Genomic DNA, 15893 nt, shown 5'->3' with positions numbered 1-15893 from the left:
CACATGCCTCTGTACAGCCTATGAGCTAAGAATGGTTCTTACAGTTTTAAGTGGTTGGAGGCAGAAGAAGAAGAAGAAGACGACGACGACGACGACGATGACGACGGTGGATATATCATGACACATTAAATAAAATGACAGTTCCATGGCGGTGTCCATAAATGAAGGTCTATCGACACACGGCCACATGCATTCGCCCCCTCCCCCCCCACCCCGGGCTTGCTTGTGCTGCCACTGCAGACTTGAGCAGTCGTAGCAGGGTCCCTACAGCTGACAAAGCTGAAAATAGTTACTCTCCGGCCGGCTCCTGTGCTGGCCTCTGACGATACAGCGGTGACCAGGACGGACCCAATCTCGGACTCTGCGCTGCGTACAGCCTAGCCGATAGTGGGACACGGAGTCATCATGCACACAAAAGCAACAAGTGATAGTTACAGATTAAGATAAGCGCTGTGACGGCAGCTGACACAGGCAGCAAGAAGAAAAAGAGACTGGAGTTGGAGTGGGGGGAGGAAGGGGACTTGTGGTTTGAGGGGATGTTAAAGAAGCGACTTTTATAAGCGCAGACCAAGAGATCAAAGGAGCCAAGCCCGTGATGGAGGAGCCCGTGCAAAGAGCTCTCTGGGAGAGGAAGGCACGTATGCAAAGGTCCTGTGGCTGGAGGTTTGTTTGTGTTTTAGACAGAAGACTAGAGAGGCTGACAGTCAGGGAGGGAAGGGCGCGTGAAGCTGACAGATTAGACGTGGCCCAATTTCAAGTGCCATGGGAGGCCAGAGACGGGTTTTAAGTGAGAGGGTGACGTGATACAATTAGCTTTGATTTCAGAAAAATCTTTCTGACTGCTGTGTGGGAAGGGATCAGAGGAGGCTAAGATACTGAAAATACTGTAGAGGAGGTCGAAGCTCAGGGTGGCTGGTGACCATGGAGATGGAGAGCAGAGACCAGGCTTGGATGGAAACTCTGCAAACAGCACCAACAGCTTCAGCACATGAAAGGCAGTGGGACGGTCAGGATCAAGGATGATTTACACGTTTTTTACTCAACTGGATACTGAGTGGTGCTATGTACTGAGGGAAGAATGGTTGTTGGGAGGAGATGCATTGAGTCAATAGCTAAACGAAAGAAAGGTGTGCGTGTGTGTGTGTGTGTGCGCGTGCGCGTGTGAGCCATGAGAAAGAAAGGATGGATCTTGAGGGCATTATGTTAAGTGAAATAAGCCAGATTAAGAAAGGCAAATACTGTGTGATCTCACTTATTATTATTATATTGTTTTATTTTAGAGAGAGAGAGAAAGCACATGCGAGCAGGGCAAGGGCCAGAGGAAGAGAGAGAGTGAATCCCGAGCAGATTCCACACTCAGCGCAGAGCCTGACGTGGGACTCGATCCCACTACCCTGGGATCATAACCTGAGCCAAAATCAAGAGCCGGGCGCTCAACCGACTGAGCCACCCCGACCCCCCTGTATGATCTCACTTCTATGTGGAAACTAAAAAAGCCAAAAAGGTGCCTAGATGGCTCGGTCAGAAAAACATGAGACTCTTGATTTCAGGGTCGTGAGTTCAAACCTCACGTTGGGCATCGAGCTTACTAAATAAATAAATAAGCCGAACTCAGAACAATGCAGAATAGAGTGGTGGTTACCAGGGACCGTGGGGCGGGGGAAATGAAGACATGTTGGTCAAAGGGTACAAACTTCCGATTATCAGATTAACAAGCTCTGGGGATCAAACGCACAGCATGGTGATTATAGTTAATAACACTGTATTATGTACTTGACAGTTGCTAAGAGAATAGATCTTAATTGTCGTTACCACAAAACAGCCATGGTAATTAGGTGGCGTGGTAGAGGTGTTAGCTAATGCTACGGTAGTAATCTTTTTGCAATACGTAAGTGTATCAAATCGACCCTTGGTACGCCTTAAACATACATAAGTTCTATGTCAGTTATATCTCAGTAAAACTGGAGGGAAAAACCGCTTCTCATTGGAGAGGCCCAGCTTCTTCTGTAAAGAACCAAATAGCAAATATTTATGTGTTAAAGCTGCACGATTTCTGGCCATAGAGCAGCCACAGACAACAGCTGAGCTTGTGAATGTGTAAAACCTTATTCACGAAACAGGCCGTGAGCAGGATTAGTTTGCCAGCCCCATGCCATAGGATTGGATGTTCCAGTCTAGCCCTGGAAAGGGAGGTCGGAGCTGAGGCTATAAACAGCTAAGTCATCATCAGGATTTGGTCATGGGCCTAGATGATGGTAAGGAAGGAGAGCTTATAAAAAGGTCAGAGAAGACAAGAAAGCCCAGGATGGTGCTTGGAAAGCATTCCGATAATATTCCAAAACATGTTGAGTGGGTGGGATAATCCTTATCAAAATTGTGTTACTGGGATTACTTAGGAGCAGAAAACAGTGTCATAAGGAGGAAGTACTGTTTTTATGCACCCAGGGATCCGGAATGGAAAGCTTCCTTCAACTCCTCCCACTTACATAATGGAATGATGGAAGAGCCAACGATGCCTGGTTCCATTGCGTAGCTGTGTGGCCTTGGGCAAGTTCCCTACCTTCTCTGTTCCTTGGGTTCTCTACCTGTGAAATGGGGGTAAGAGTAATAAGACTGACTGCACAGGGTTGCTGTGAAGGCCTGCCATGTAGTAAGGCTCACATTCAGGCACGTTATCGTTATTCTTTCTCTCAGAAAGCTCGGTTCAACTGATATTGTGCCCGCCTTCCCCCAACATTGTAAATGCTGGGTCCCTTTAAGAACCTTCTAGCTCTACTATTGTGAAACTCCCTCACATGCCATATGCCTCCTCTGCTTGAATAATGTATGCTGTATCTAGCTCTCTTAAGCTCACCGAGGGCACCAGGGTCTTTGTCTTTGATCTAATTTCCAGAGGTGACGGATCTGACCTACATGGAAAGGACACTCTCTGGACAGCATCAACTGATATGCAATGACCCAAGAAATCAATTAGCTCCACCTTGCCCTTACCTCTAAAGAAAACTTACTCTTGGGCCGTTAAGCATCCTACTCTTGATTTCAGCTCAGGTCATAATCTCTCGACTGTGAGATCGAGCCCTGTGTCTAGCTCCATGCTGAGCACAGAGCCTGCTTAAAATTCTCTCTCTCCCTCTCTCTCTCTCTCTCTCTCTCCTCTCCCTCTCTCCTCTCCCCTTCCCCCCTCACAAAAAGAAAAATATGAAAAAAGAAAACTTACTCCTTAATGACCACTTTTGTGGAAAGGAGCTAGTAGAATATTCATCTTCATTGGGTTCAAGGTTTTGTTTTGGTTTCCATTTAATTGAGTATCATTATAGACTCACTGATTTTTGTGTGTTTGGTACATTTTTAGGCAATTATCATTCCACGAATTTTTGACTTTGGCACTGTCCTAGTTTGGATGAATAGCAAGTGCTTTAAACTAGGTTTTATTTTTTTAACCCTTTTGACATAACGCTCCTTGTGTTTGACATAGCTGAGGCAAGCTGCCCTGGCTCGCATTGTCCCTTCCCTACCCTAGATCTTGGATCTGCAGCACTTACACACGAAACTCCTTCCTCTGAACATCGATAAAGGGAAGAAAATGAAAGTTTTGTCTGGCTCTCCAGTACAAACTGTATTTGGGGATAACAAGGTAACCCCAGAAGTTGAAGGGAAGCTCTTTTTGTTTTATTTTTTATTTATTTATTTATTTATTTTTTTAGCTTTTCTTTGCTGAGGAATTCCAGCTCACGTTGGTACATAATCAGGGCTGATAAAACTAGAAAACTAGCATTTTGCAGAGTAGAAAGCCTTATTATGGAACCATCACTCCGTCACCACCTTAAAGCAGCGATCGGTCACAATATCACCGATAGCGAGACAATGACATGTGAATATGTTAGAAATATTAATTTGTTAGACAAGGTCTGACATGTTAATATGTTAGATATGATCACAGTGTTGGGATCGTGAAGAAAAATGTCCTTATCTTTTTTACTTAACAGCTCTTACTGGGATATAATTTAGGTACCGTTCAATTCACCCATTTAAAGTGTAAACCTCAATGGCTTTTAGTATATTCGTAGAGTTGTACATCCATCTCTGCATTCAATTTTAGAATTTTAGAATACTTTCATTACCCCCCAAAGAAACCCCATACACCTTAGCCTCCACACCTGAGTCCCTCCATCCCCCGGCCCCTGGAAATACCTCATTTACTTTCTGTCTGTAGATTTGCCTGTTCCAAAAATGGAATCGAGCAATATGCGGTCCTTTGTGGTAACCGGCTTCTTAGCATAACCATTTTTAAGGTTCACCCATGTCATAGCCTTGTATTAGAACCTCATTCCTCTTTAAGGCTGAGTGATATTCTGTTGTGTGGATAGATCACATTTGGTTTAGCCACTCATCAGTTCATGGACATCTGGGTTGTTCTGGGTTGTTTGTATCTTTTGACTACTGTGAATAGTACTGCTATGAACGTTCATGGAAACTATTTATTTGAGTACCCGTTTTCTATTCTGGGCTCTACACCTAGGAGAGAAGTTGCTGGGTCACATGGTAATTCTATGCTTAACTATTTGAGAAACTGCCAGACTCTTTTCCAAAGCAGAGGCGCCATTTTAGTTTTCTTTTATTAATTTTTAAAAATATTATTTATTGTCAAATTGGCTTCCATGCAACACCCAGTGCACATCCCACCAAATGCCCTCCTCCATGCCCATCACCCCCTTCCCCTCTCCCCCGCCCCCCCATCCTCCCTCAGTTTGTTCTCTGTATCCAAGAGTCTCTTACGGTTTGCAGAGGTGCCATTTTAAATTCCCACCAGCGTTGTCCGAGGGTCCTAGTTTCTCCACATCCTTATCAACATTTGTCTTATCTACCTTTTTGATTATAGCTGTCCTGATGGATATGGAGTGGTGTCACATTATGGTTTTCGTTTCCCTGATGGCTACAGACGCTGAGCGTCTTTTCATGCGTTTATGAGCTGTTTGTATATCTCCTTTGGAGACGTATCTATTCAGATCTTTTGCTTTTTTTTTTTTTTTTTCGTTTCTAAATGTACTTTGTTGGTATTATTTTTTAAGAGCACTTTTGGGTTCCCAGCAAAGTCAAGTGGAAAGTACAGAGAGTTCCCATCCGCACACGCTCTGCCTCCACACACCACACACCCTCCCTCCTCACCACCACCCTGTACGGGAGCAGTACATTTGATAGAACTGATGTACCGACAATGACACATCATTATCAGCCCAGATCTGTAGCTGACATTAGGGTTCACTCTTGGTGGTGTACGTTCTGTGGGTCTGGACAAATATAATGGCCTGTTTCCACCATTACAGTGTCATACAGAGTAGTTTCACTGCCCTGGAAGTCCTCTGTAATCTGTCTCTTCATCCCTCGCTCCCCGCTAGCCCCGGGGGAACCACTGACTTTTTTGGTTTTCTTACTATTTCCTTAGTCTGGCCTTTTCTGGAATATCGTGTGCTTTTCAGACTCGCTCCTTTTACTTAGTAATATACATTTGAGGTTCCTGTGTATCTTTTCATGGCTTGCAGATTCCTCTGCCCGTTTTTAAATACTTAAAAAATTTTTTTTAATCTTTATTTATTTTTGAGAGAGAGAGAGAGAGAGAGAGAAAGAGAGTGCACATGCCAGGAAGGGGCAGAGAGAGGGAGACATAGAATCTGAAGCAGGTTCCAGGCTCCGAGCTGTCAGCACAGAGCCCGACGTGGGGCTCGAACTCACAGACCATGAGATCATGACCTGAGATGAAGTCAATGCTTAACTGGTTGAGCCACCCGGGGGCCCCTTAACTTACATTTTAAAGTAAATTATTTATAAACCCTAGCAGTTTATAATTACTTATAAGTTATTTGCCACACTCCTAGGAAAAGCACAATAGAATGGATGCGTCAGGGCATCTTGGCATTGCTCTTAAGAACCAGTGTTCCAGGGGTGCCGGGCTGGCTCGGTTGCTTAAGTGTCCGACTTCAGCTCAGGTCATGATATCACGGTTCGTGAGTTCAAGCCCCGCGTCCTCTGTGCTGACAGCTCGGAGCCTGGAGCCTTCTTTGGTTTCTGTGTCTCCCCCTCTCTCTCTGCCCCTCCCCTGCACTCTGTCTCTCTCTCTCCCTCAAAATAAATAAACATTAACAATTAAAAAAGAACAGCCAGTGTTCGTGAGCTTTTTGCTCTCATATAGCAACTGCGAGCTACATGTGGCTGTTGAGCCCTTGAAATATAGCAAGTACAAATGGAGATGTGCTATAGGTGTAAAGTATACGTTGGATTTCAAAGACTCTGCCTGAAGAAAAAAAAAGAATGCAAAGTATCCCATTAATTTTTTTATATTGATTACATGTAGGAGCGATAATATTGGGGATATATTGGGGTAAATAAAGTGTGTCCTTAAGGTAATTTCACTGTTCTTTTACTCTTTTTAAATATGGCGATTAAAAATCATAAGTCACATGTGCGGCTTGCATTATACTTCTGTTGGACAGCGCTGTTTGAGAGAGAGAAGGACTGACTTAGGAGACCTGGATTCTGATTCCCTTGCTGCCTTTATTAGCCACAGAACGTTGGGCTCTTTCTTCCGTCTTTCAGCCCTAGGGTCGTTGGGAACCAATTCATTCTGCAAATATTTAGAGCTCTTACTATATTCAAAGATCTCGGGGAAATGATGTGGAGAATACACGATGTGAAAATGGTTCACAAACTCAAATCGGTGTTTTCTCATATCAGCCCTACCGATCAGTCGGTGAAAATAGAAGCCATCAATGGAAATACCTTATCGTTCTTATTTTCTCCACTAACATTTGATGTTAAAATAATGAGCCACAGACAACTGTCCAAAATCTGAGACCACATATTCACATGGTGCATGTTTTCTTCATCCTGAGTTTTTGTATATGTGCTCCATTTTCCTGGAGGTCTCTCAGCTCCACATTCTGTCCACGAAGTGCACCGTGGGAGAGCATCGGTAGACTAGTGGACCTAACACTGATGCCCGTATGTTGGCCCGTTCCCTATGATGCCCGTATGTGGGCCTGTACCCTATTAATGCTAGTTTGACCATGTAACCTTCCTTGGCCAATGGGACGTCAGCAAATATAACACCAGAGGCTTGGGAAGCACTTGCTCATTGAGGCTTATTTTCTTGGAACGTTCCTTCCAGGAACTCTGCAGCCATTCTGTGAGGAAGCCAGAGGAGCCCTGAGGAAGGACCCACGAGGAAGAAAGGAACGGGGGTTTGTTTAGACAAGTGGTTCTCAACCTGGCGTGATTTCACTCCTTAGGGGACATCTGGCAGTGACTGGAGACACTTGATTGTCACGACCGGTGTGAAGATGCTATTGCCATCTAGTGGGTAGAGGCCCGGGATGTTGTTAAACATCCTACAATGAACAGACAGCACCGTCACAAATTCTTATCCAGCCCACGTGGCAGTAGCGCCAAGGTTGAGAAACCAGCAAGAAACCGTGATTTCCTCACAACGGCCTGGTTCCTTCGGGTCAAGGGTAAAAGGCCTCGCGAGAGAAAGTGTTCACATTTATAAAATCACCTGTAGCTGCTCTTTGAAGCCTGGACATTTACCAGTGACAGCCTTCCGGGCAGGCTGCTACTCATGATGATTTTAGATGATCCCGATGTTACATTTCTCCTCGTTTACCCTCGGCATCTAAGCCTAGTAACTCTTCAAATTGCTGAGCCAACAACTATTAATTAGTTGCCCTAACCTAGATACTGTTTCTCCCTGGTACTATTCAAGTCATGGTTTGTGAGGATTCAACCCTAGCTTCCAAAGCCCTGACCATTAACGTACTCAGAGACCAGGGGCTTTAACTTACTTCTACCGTGTTAGAGTCCATCAGTTTTGTTACCAAAGGACCATGGTCCTGCCCTGCTGAAACGAAGCCACTTTCCCGCTGAAAAGAACATGTATATATCTTGTCTCTGAGAGAAAAATTTAAGGACCTAAAGATTACAGTAATATTGTTAGTAGAAAATTTTATTGGGAGAGTTTAAGAGTAATTACATTAGCAGACTCATTCAATAAAAATTGTAGACATATGGTTGAATATGAGTATAAATCTCATTGCCATGGAAATTAACTGTAAAACACATAGATAATAAATCACTGCAAGTAGGGCTGGGTTTTTCTTCTCTTTTTGAATAATAGAGCACATACACATCTCCAGGAAGAATGGAAAAGGGGGCGCAAATGCTGCCAGAATGGATGCTTTGGACAACTTTTCGGTAAACAGGCAGACTCAGGAGTTTGAAGAAACACTTGGTGTGCGAGGTAATCAAATTTGAAAAGTACACGGACCCAGATGAAAGATCCTAATTCCATGAATAATCCCAAGGATCCCCCAAATCCCAATAATATGAAGTCAGTTTACAGCAGGCTGTGTGCTGTGTGGACGGAGGAATAATTCTTGGCAGCGTTAGGTAAAACCCAGCCATTTACGCGACCTGTTTAACCTGTTGCCATTGAGAAGCATTAAATTGGCCAGCGTTACTAACATGTGGGTCCTCCATTTCTCTGTGATACATTCCTTTCCTCTTCGTTTGATTTGTGCACAGAGATTTGCTCTGGGACTGCATTTGCTTGAGGAAACCTTTCTTGCTCCTGTCTGCAGGGGGAGAGGGGAAGGCTGCAGGCCATCTGGGGTTATGGAGAGCCCTGGCTGGGGACCACCTGTGGAGAGGGCAGGTTGGGGCTGAGGTTCCTGGGCTCAGGCCTTTGAGACCCGACTGGCAGGAAGCTGCAAAACTGGCCTAGGACTACCTAAAGACGAGGAATCCAGAGGGGCCTTGGTGTGCTCCCATTCACCATCACCATCACCATTGAGGGTCATCCTGCCCCTCCATCTGTGGCCAGGACTCAGAGGGCCACTGGCATTGGCGGCTTTTGCAAGGACAGCGGGCAATTCTGTTGTTCAGGCCCCAGCGAATTTTGACTAAGGACTAGATAGTACATAATGTAGGCTTTGCCGGCCACGAGGCAAAAGGAAGAGGCTATTACGTAGGTGCTCACATAACAAGAGAGACGACAAATTTTCACCATGTTTTCATGGACAAACTCCAAAATATAATAATAATGGACTACAGCTTCTTGCAGTACACACCTACTAAAGAGAGGAAAGGGGTACTTTTTCAAGGGGATGCTGTTTTTCCTAATTGCGTTGCGAAGGCGGTACAGCTACGATCACACAGATTGCAAATGTGCACGTGTGGAAACCATGCTTAGCTCCCCGGTAGAAACAGGCAGCGCTGTGGATCTGGCCCGCGGGTCACAGTTTTACAGACCCTTGGAGCTGAACGCCAGTCGTCTGCAATAGGTTGGGGGGTATTCTGTGTTGGGGGGCTCGCTCCTGGTTGCTAGGCACGTCCCTAGCCTCCTCCCGCACCCTCCCTCGGCGCCCAGTTAATCGGGCTCATTGGCCCCCTCTCTCGAGGCTGCACGGGAAGGTCTAGAAGGGGGCCAAGAGCTCTCCGTCTACAGCCCCTCCTCCTCAGCTCCGCTCCCTCCGGCTCCCCCAGCTCCGCCACCGCCCGGTCCCGCCGCGGCGCGTTCCCGCTCCGCCACCCCCTCCGGGTCCAGCAGCCCCGCCCCCTCGAGCCCCGCCCCGACTCCGCCCCCTCCAGCTCCGCCCCCCCCAGCTACTTTCCACTCCGCTCCTCCCTTGGTCGACAGCCGCGCTTTCCCGCTCGCGTCGCAGCCTCCGGTGCCACCGCCGCCTCCGCCATGCCCAACATCGTGCTCTTCAGCGGCAGCTCGCACCAGGACCTGTCCCAGCGCGTGGCCGACCGCCTGGGCCTGGAGCTGGGCAAGGTGGTCACTAAGAAGTTCAGCAACCAGGAGACCAGGTGGGGGCCGCGCCGGCGGTCGGGCCGGGCCGGGCCGGGGAGGGCGCCGGGCGCGCGGCTGCGGGGCCGGGCCGGGACCGTCGCCGCCCCCGCCACCCTACCCGGGACCACTCCGCGGCCGCCCGCTCCCCCTTCCGGGGCGGGACGGCCACGACGCGGCCTCCGCGCCACCGCTGCAGCTCCCAGGAGACGCGGAGGAGGGCGGCCCCTGGCCCGGAAGGGCGACCTCGGCGCGGCCACAGCGTCGGGGAGCGGTGGGCGCAGCCGGCGAGAACCGCCTCGGTGCAGGGCACGCGGCGAGGGACGCCTCTGGGGGTGCTCGACCGGTCCTCCCCGATCCCCGCCAGGCCCGTCCCCGACACGGGGCGTGCGGGAGCGACAGCTCCGCCTACGCAACTCGCCCGCGGGTGCCCTGCATTAGCCTGGGGCGGTTCAGAGAGCCGCCCCCCCCGCCGCCAGAGAGTTCCGATCCCGGCGGCGGTGGGGGGAGGGGGGGGTCAGTGTTGTTAAAGCTCCCGGGTGACCCTCCGGAGCGGCCAGAGCGCAGACGTCTGGGTTAAACCAGAGGGGTTGTTTGTGCCGGGGGCTTAAAGAGCGTGAGAGCCCCAGAGCGCACGTGCCGGTGCCCCTGAGCTTCCCCTTGATTTTTCTGCCTCAAAGTCGTTCATCTTCTTCGTAGTCCCGGGACTGCTGTGTCCAGCAGCAAGGCCACGCGTGGTTCGAGCGTAAGTGCCACCTGTGCCTCAGGTCCGGGGGATGTGGTCACCTCTGACGTCAGGCTGGTGGCCACCCTCCGGAGCGCGACAGGGGCTCCGTTTTCCGCCTGCCTGAGTCCACACAGCTCTTTAGGCAATTGCAAATTGGTCTCCTGTTTTTCTTCTCCCCCTTAAATGCTTAGCCCTGCGCACAGTTACTAATCATTTGTAGATCTTTGGCAGAGATCCAGTTCAGCCAACACTTTGAACAGGCGGTGCTGGAACAATTGATGCGGGCTGCCCCCCAAAACAAAAACAAAACAACAACCCTCCATTTATACTTCCCACCATGTCAAAAATGAAAGAGATTGTAGACTGAAAATGTTTTCGACCACCTGATAAGTCGAAATCCCGAGGTCTGGAAAGCCACTCAAGGTGAACTCTGGGAACTGCTTATATAGGGAGATTATATGTTTTTTGTTTGGTTTGGTTTGTTTTTTAAGTGATCTCTACTCCCAACGTGGGTCTCAGACTCACGACCCGGAGATCAAGAGTCTCCTGTTCTACCGACTGAGCCAGCCAGGCGCCCCAATATTATATGTTTTTAGTATTTAGAATGTAAAACGTTAGCTTCCTGACTTTTCTCCTTTCCGTAAACTGTCTAGGACCAGGGGCTGATTTTTACAAACAGTCCCGTCTGTACTAGGTATTGTACTAGTGATCTGATTTTTATTGTTTGGTCCCAAGGATGAGAAACAGGGTCAAAGGAAGAGAAAAATGATTCCGTTCATGTAAGAGGCTCCTTCCTGAACGTCTCCCCTCAGCTGGGATCAGAAATCTGTCGTAATGTCCTGGTGGTCACTCCTTCCATTCTCCACTTTTTTTTTTTTTTTTTTTTTTTAAGATTTTAGTTTTAAGTAGTCTCTACATGGGGCTTGAACTCACAACCCCAGGATCAAGAGTTGCACACTCTACTGGCCAGGCACGCCCACCCCCATCCCCCACTTTTTTTTTTCAAATAGTTTATTGTCAAATTAGTTTCCACATAACACTCAGTGCTCATCCCCAAAGTGCCCTCCTCCATGCCCTTCCCCCCTCCCCCCCACATCCATCAGTCCTCAGTTTTTGTCAGCATTCAAGAGTCTCTCATGGTTTGCCTCTCTCCTTTTCCCCCACCATTTCCGCCCTTCTTCTCCCCCTTGTTCCTCCGTCAAGTTCCTCCTAATCCTCCTATACGTGCAAACATATGATATTTGTTCTTCTCTGCCTGACTTATTTCACTCAGCATAACACCCTCAAGGTCCATCCATGTTGCTACACGTGGCCAGATTTCATTGTTTCTCATTGCCATGTGGTATTCCATGGTATAGATGAACCACATCTTCTTGATCCATTCGTCCGTTGATGGACACTTAGGCTCTTTCCATGTTTTAGCTATTGTGGAGAGTGCTGCTATGAACATTGGGGTACATGTGCTCCTATGCCTCAGCATTTCTGTATCCCTTGGGTAAATTCCTAGCAGTGCTTTTGCTGGGTCATAGGGGAGTTCTAGTGTTAGTTTCCTGAGGAACCTCCACACTGTTTTCCAGAGGGGCTGTACCAGTTTGCATTCCCACCAACAGTGTAGGAGGGTGCCCGTGTCTCCACATCCTCGCCAGCATCTAGAGTTCTCTGATTTGCTCATTTTAGCCACTCTGACTGGTGTGAGGTGGTATCTCAGTGTGGTTTTGATTTGTATTTCCCTGATGACATCCCCCACTTTTAAAACACCGCCTAATTGGACACACAGGGCCCTCTGATTTTCCCTTCTCATCTCTGAATCATTTGAGATATGTAGAGAGGTGCCTGCCCCAGCTTCGCCACAGGCCACTGAAATCCGCAGTGAGGGTGTCTGCAGGTCTGTTGTAACATTTTATCCCTGGTCAGTTACCTGCCCGCAGAGTCATTAGCTGTACCAAAGACCTGAAGTTCTGGTTGTCCATTGCTCTGTAACAAGTCACCCTGGAATTCGACAGCTTAAAATAGCAGTTGTTCATTTGACTCCCAAACCCGCAGTTTGGGCAGCACCCCGCGTGATGGCATCCTGGGCAGTTAACTGGGGCTGGCGGGTCCACTTTGGAGACATCTTGCTCACACGGCTGCTGAGCCGGTGCTAGCTTTTGCCTGGGAGCTTGGTAAGAAAGCTCAGTCCCTCTCCGCGGGGTTGCTTGAGCTTCCCCATAGCATGGAAGATAGGAAGTGGGAGCCGCCCCTCTCTTAAGTCTGGGCCCTGACAACGGTGTATTGTCGCTTCTGTCACAATCAGTTGCCAAGCAGAGTCCTCCCGAATCCCAAGGGAAGGGGAACATAGACTCCTCTTCCTGATGGGAAGAGTTTCAAAGCATCTGCAGCCACCTTTTAGTTAATGAGCACACTCACTCATTGTTGAGTCGGATAAACTCATCTGCCGCCTTCTTTGGGGATCTGTGAAGATTCTCCACTGAATGGCAAATGAGGATGCTGCCTTCTGGCCACACGGTTTTAAAATGAAGACCTTACACTAAAGACCAGTCGCGATCATCTTTATGAGTAGAAGCAGGAAAAAAGTCGCCATGGTGATAGGATTTTTCTTCCTCTGCTGGACCGCTGGTCATGTGGAGACTGAGGTTCCTGGAGAAAAATGGGCCAAAGAAGCAAGTTTTTGAGGATAGACAGTCATAACACCAGAGGTTAGCCAGTTTTTTTCTGTGACGGGCCAGACAGTAAGTGGTTTAGGCTTTGCAGCCCCATTGCCTTCTGTGTTTCTGTCGCATCTTGCAGTTCTGTGGGGGTAGAGGTCCGTCATGGGTCACTGCAGTTCTTTCTGGAAGAAAGGGGAGGAGAAGCCATTCCGTTGCCTTTCTCAGCTTCTAGAAGCTGCCTGTGGCCCTTGATCCCTTCCTCCATCTTCCAAGCCAACCGTGTAGCATCTCTCTGATGCTGCTTCAGTCCTCATACGTCTTTCTCTGCCCTTTCCTGTCTCCCTCTTCCGTCTTCAAGGACCCCTGTGATTGCATTGGGCCAACCCAAATACTCCAGGAAAATCCCCCCTATTTTAAGGTCTGCTGATTAGTAACCTTCTGTCTCCCACCTTGTTTCCCCTTTGGCACTTAACTAATGTTTTCAGGGGTTCTGCGGCTTAGGACGTAGACCTCCGTGTAGGGCCGCTCTGCCTACCACGCCATTCTCAGCTTGTCGGCTGCCCATGGCTGCCTCCTGTGATTTCCAAGTTGACTTTATTCCACAGTTGAGAGGACGCTCACAAAGGAATTACATCTCACCCCCTAGAACTCGAAATCAGAGGGAGCACACAGAATTGTGTCTCTCTCACCCTGGCGGTGGTGGCATCAGACTGTTTCCATTCATAGTGGAGAAACTGGAAAATGACCCACTGTTACCAAAACTCGTTGTCAGAGCAGTTCAACTTGAAAAACTTCATTTTTGTGTTCCGAGAGCCTAGCGCGGGGCCTGAACTCACGGACCGTGAGATCATGGCCTGAGCTGAAGTCGGACGCTTAAATGACTGAGCCACCCAGGGGCCTCTGTGTTCCGATTATTCTAGTTGAAATGGGGTAGAAGCTTCTGTTGACTCAGTAGACTATTGCATGGATTCCAAATGCAGACTCCTGTAAAAAAATTTTTTTTAAAGAAATAATTGGCTCTTTAGCTAAAACAATATGATTGGGTGTCATTGGCCTCTTATAGTAGGAGAAGAGATCAGGGTAATTATTTATGGGCCTCCCTTGTCATTTTAAAATAAGATTCACGATATTTCTTTTTAGAGTGAGCCCATCTATAGTTGGTCTTACTGTAATGTGACAGATGCTTTCCTCAAAATCATCGTGCTCTGCAGAATCCTACAGTAAAGACCACAGGGTTTCCAGGGGAAATGGGGTTGGGGGTGCAGTACTCAAACCTTCTTCTGCAACTTTTTAAAAAGATGTGAACGTAATAGAAATGATAAAGCACTTTGTACACATTACAGGTTTAGAAAGCAAACACTGTAGTAAGAACAGCGCCTTCCGTGGAAGAGGACCGACAGCCTCCTTGTGGAAATGAGTCTTGGAGGGGCTGTCGCTTGGGGGTTCTCGTGAGGTGATGGAGGGAGTCTGAAGTGGTGTGGAGAACGGCGATACCAGAAGAAGATGGGTGTGGCCGTTGCCCTGGTGAGGGGGGGCGTGCGCGACACGGGGGCGTATTTCTGAGCGGCTCTTCCATTCAGCTGGGCGCAGTGCAGTTTTCACAGTCTTATCTCGGGATAGAAGACAGTGTGTCAGCAGATGCAGAATTCATGTTCTGCTCGAATCGTTCCTGATGTATCAATTGCAAGAAGATTAGCCTTTTCAAAACCAACATTGTCGCTGAGCTGAAGGTCTCCTGGGTCCCTGGCAGTGTTCTGTGGAGGAGCTGCCCCAGCACACACCAGGGATGGGCTGGCCTGCGGTCATGTTGAATGCTCAGCATTCTCTGCCACAAAACAAATTTTCCAACGTGCAGCTTCCAAAGACTTTTGAAGCCCCCTTCACTCTTTTCTCCAGAAGCTACCGGAAGATGCCAACCAGCAAAACAAAGAAGTACAGCAAGAAAGAGGATACAGAAAGTGGGCAATTGCATGTGGGAGAGGAGCGGTGGGATTCCCCAGGGTGGGGGCTGGGAGGGTATCTGTGCAGGGGCAGAAAGAGAACCTGGCTCAGCCAGCGACGGGAGAGACCCGGGTAGCCTAGTGGGATGGACGTCACACCTGGGGCCTCTGACATGGTGGGAATGTAGACTGTCAGCCGAGCGTTTAGGTCGGAATTTAGATTCACTACTTAGAAAACTTAGCAGGTGAAAAGGTAGGATAACACAGTCCGGGGAGAACCAAGCACCAAGTGCTACGGGCTAAAGGGAAATAGAAACTTGGATTTAAGTTTACTTTACAGCTCTGCTCTGAATAGCATCCACACAGTTAACAGTAGCTGTCGTACTTGGTTGGAGTATTGACCTCCGTTGGGATGGTGGGATCAGAAGGCTGCAGGTGGCAATGAGGGGGTGGGCGGGTGGGGATAGACTTCTGGAATGTTTGTTACAAGCCTTACAGAATGACTTGAGGTTTTGTTCATTTTTAAGAGAGAGAGAGAATCCCAGGCAGGCTCAGCACTGGTCGCGTGGAGCCCACCGTGGGGCTCGATGTCATGAACCGTGAGATCATGACCTAAGCCGAAATCAAGAGTCAGATGCTTAACCGACTGAGCCCCCCAGGTGCCCTCAGAATGACTTGAGTTTTTTAAGCAGCATGTATACGGAACTTTAATAAAAGTTAAGACTCAATATGCTATT

At 48.3% G+C, this 15893-nt stretch overlaps 1 protein-coding gene across 2 annotated transcripts in view; it reads left to right on the top strand.

The window, feature by feature from the left end:
- Nucleotides 1–580: 580 nt before the first annotated feature.
- PRPS2 (phosphoribosyl pyrophosphate synthetase 2) overlaps nt 581–15893 on the top strand; it is a 43775-nt gene continuing 28462 nt past the window's right edge. Inside the window, exon 1 of one of the 2 annotated variants that reach the window (XM_039234245.1) lies at nt 581–663. In XM_039234245.1, the coding sequence (XP_039090176.1) occupies nt 596–663 (68 nt within the window). In that variant the 5' untranslated portion in view covers nt 581–595. Of the gene's footprint in view, nt 664–9684; nt 9862–15893 lie in introns of those variants that run through there. The other variant, XM_039234244.1, reaches the window with a different exon arrangement.

This window comes from Hyaena hyaena, unplaced genomic scaffold, assembly GCF_003009895.1.
Source record: "Hyaena hyaena isolate Hyena2069 unplaced genomic scaffold, ASM300989v1 scaffold_85, whole genome shotgun sequence".
Lineage (NCBI taxonomy): Eukaryota > Metazoa > Chordata > Mammalia > Carnivora > Hyaenidae > Hyaena > Hyaena hyaena.
Note: the sequence above shows the minus strand (reverse complement) of the source record. Positions and strands in the feature narration are given on the sequence as shown.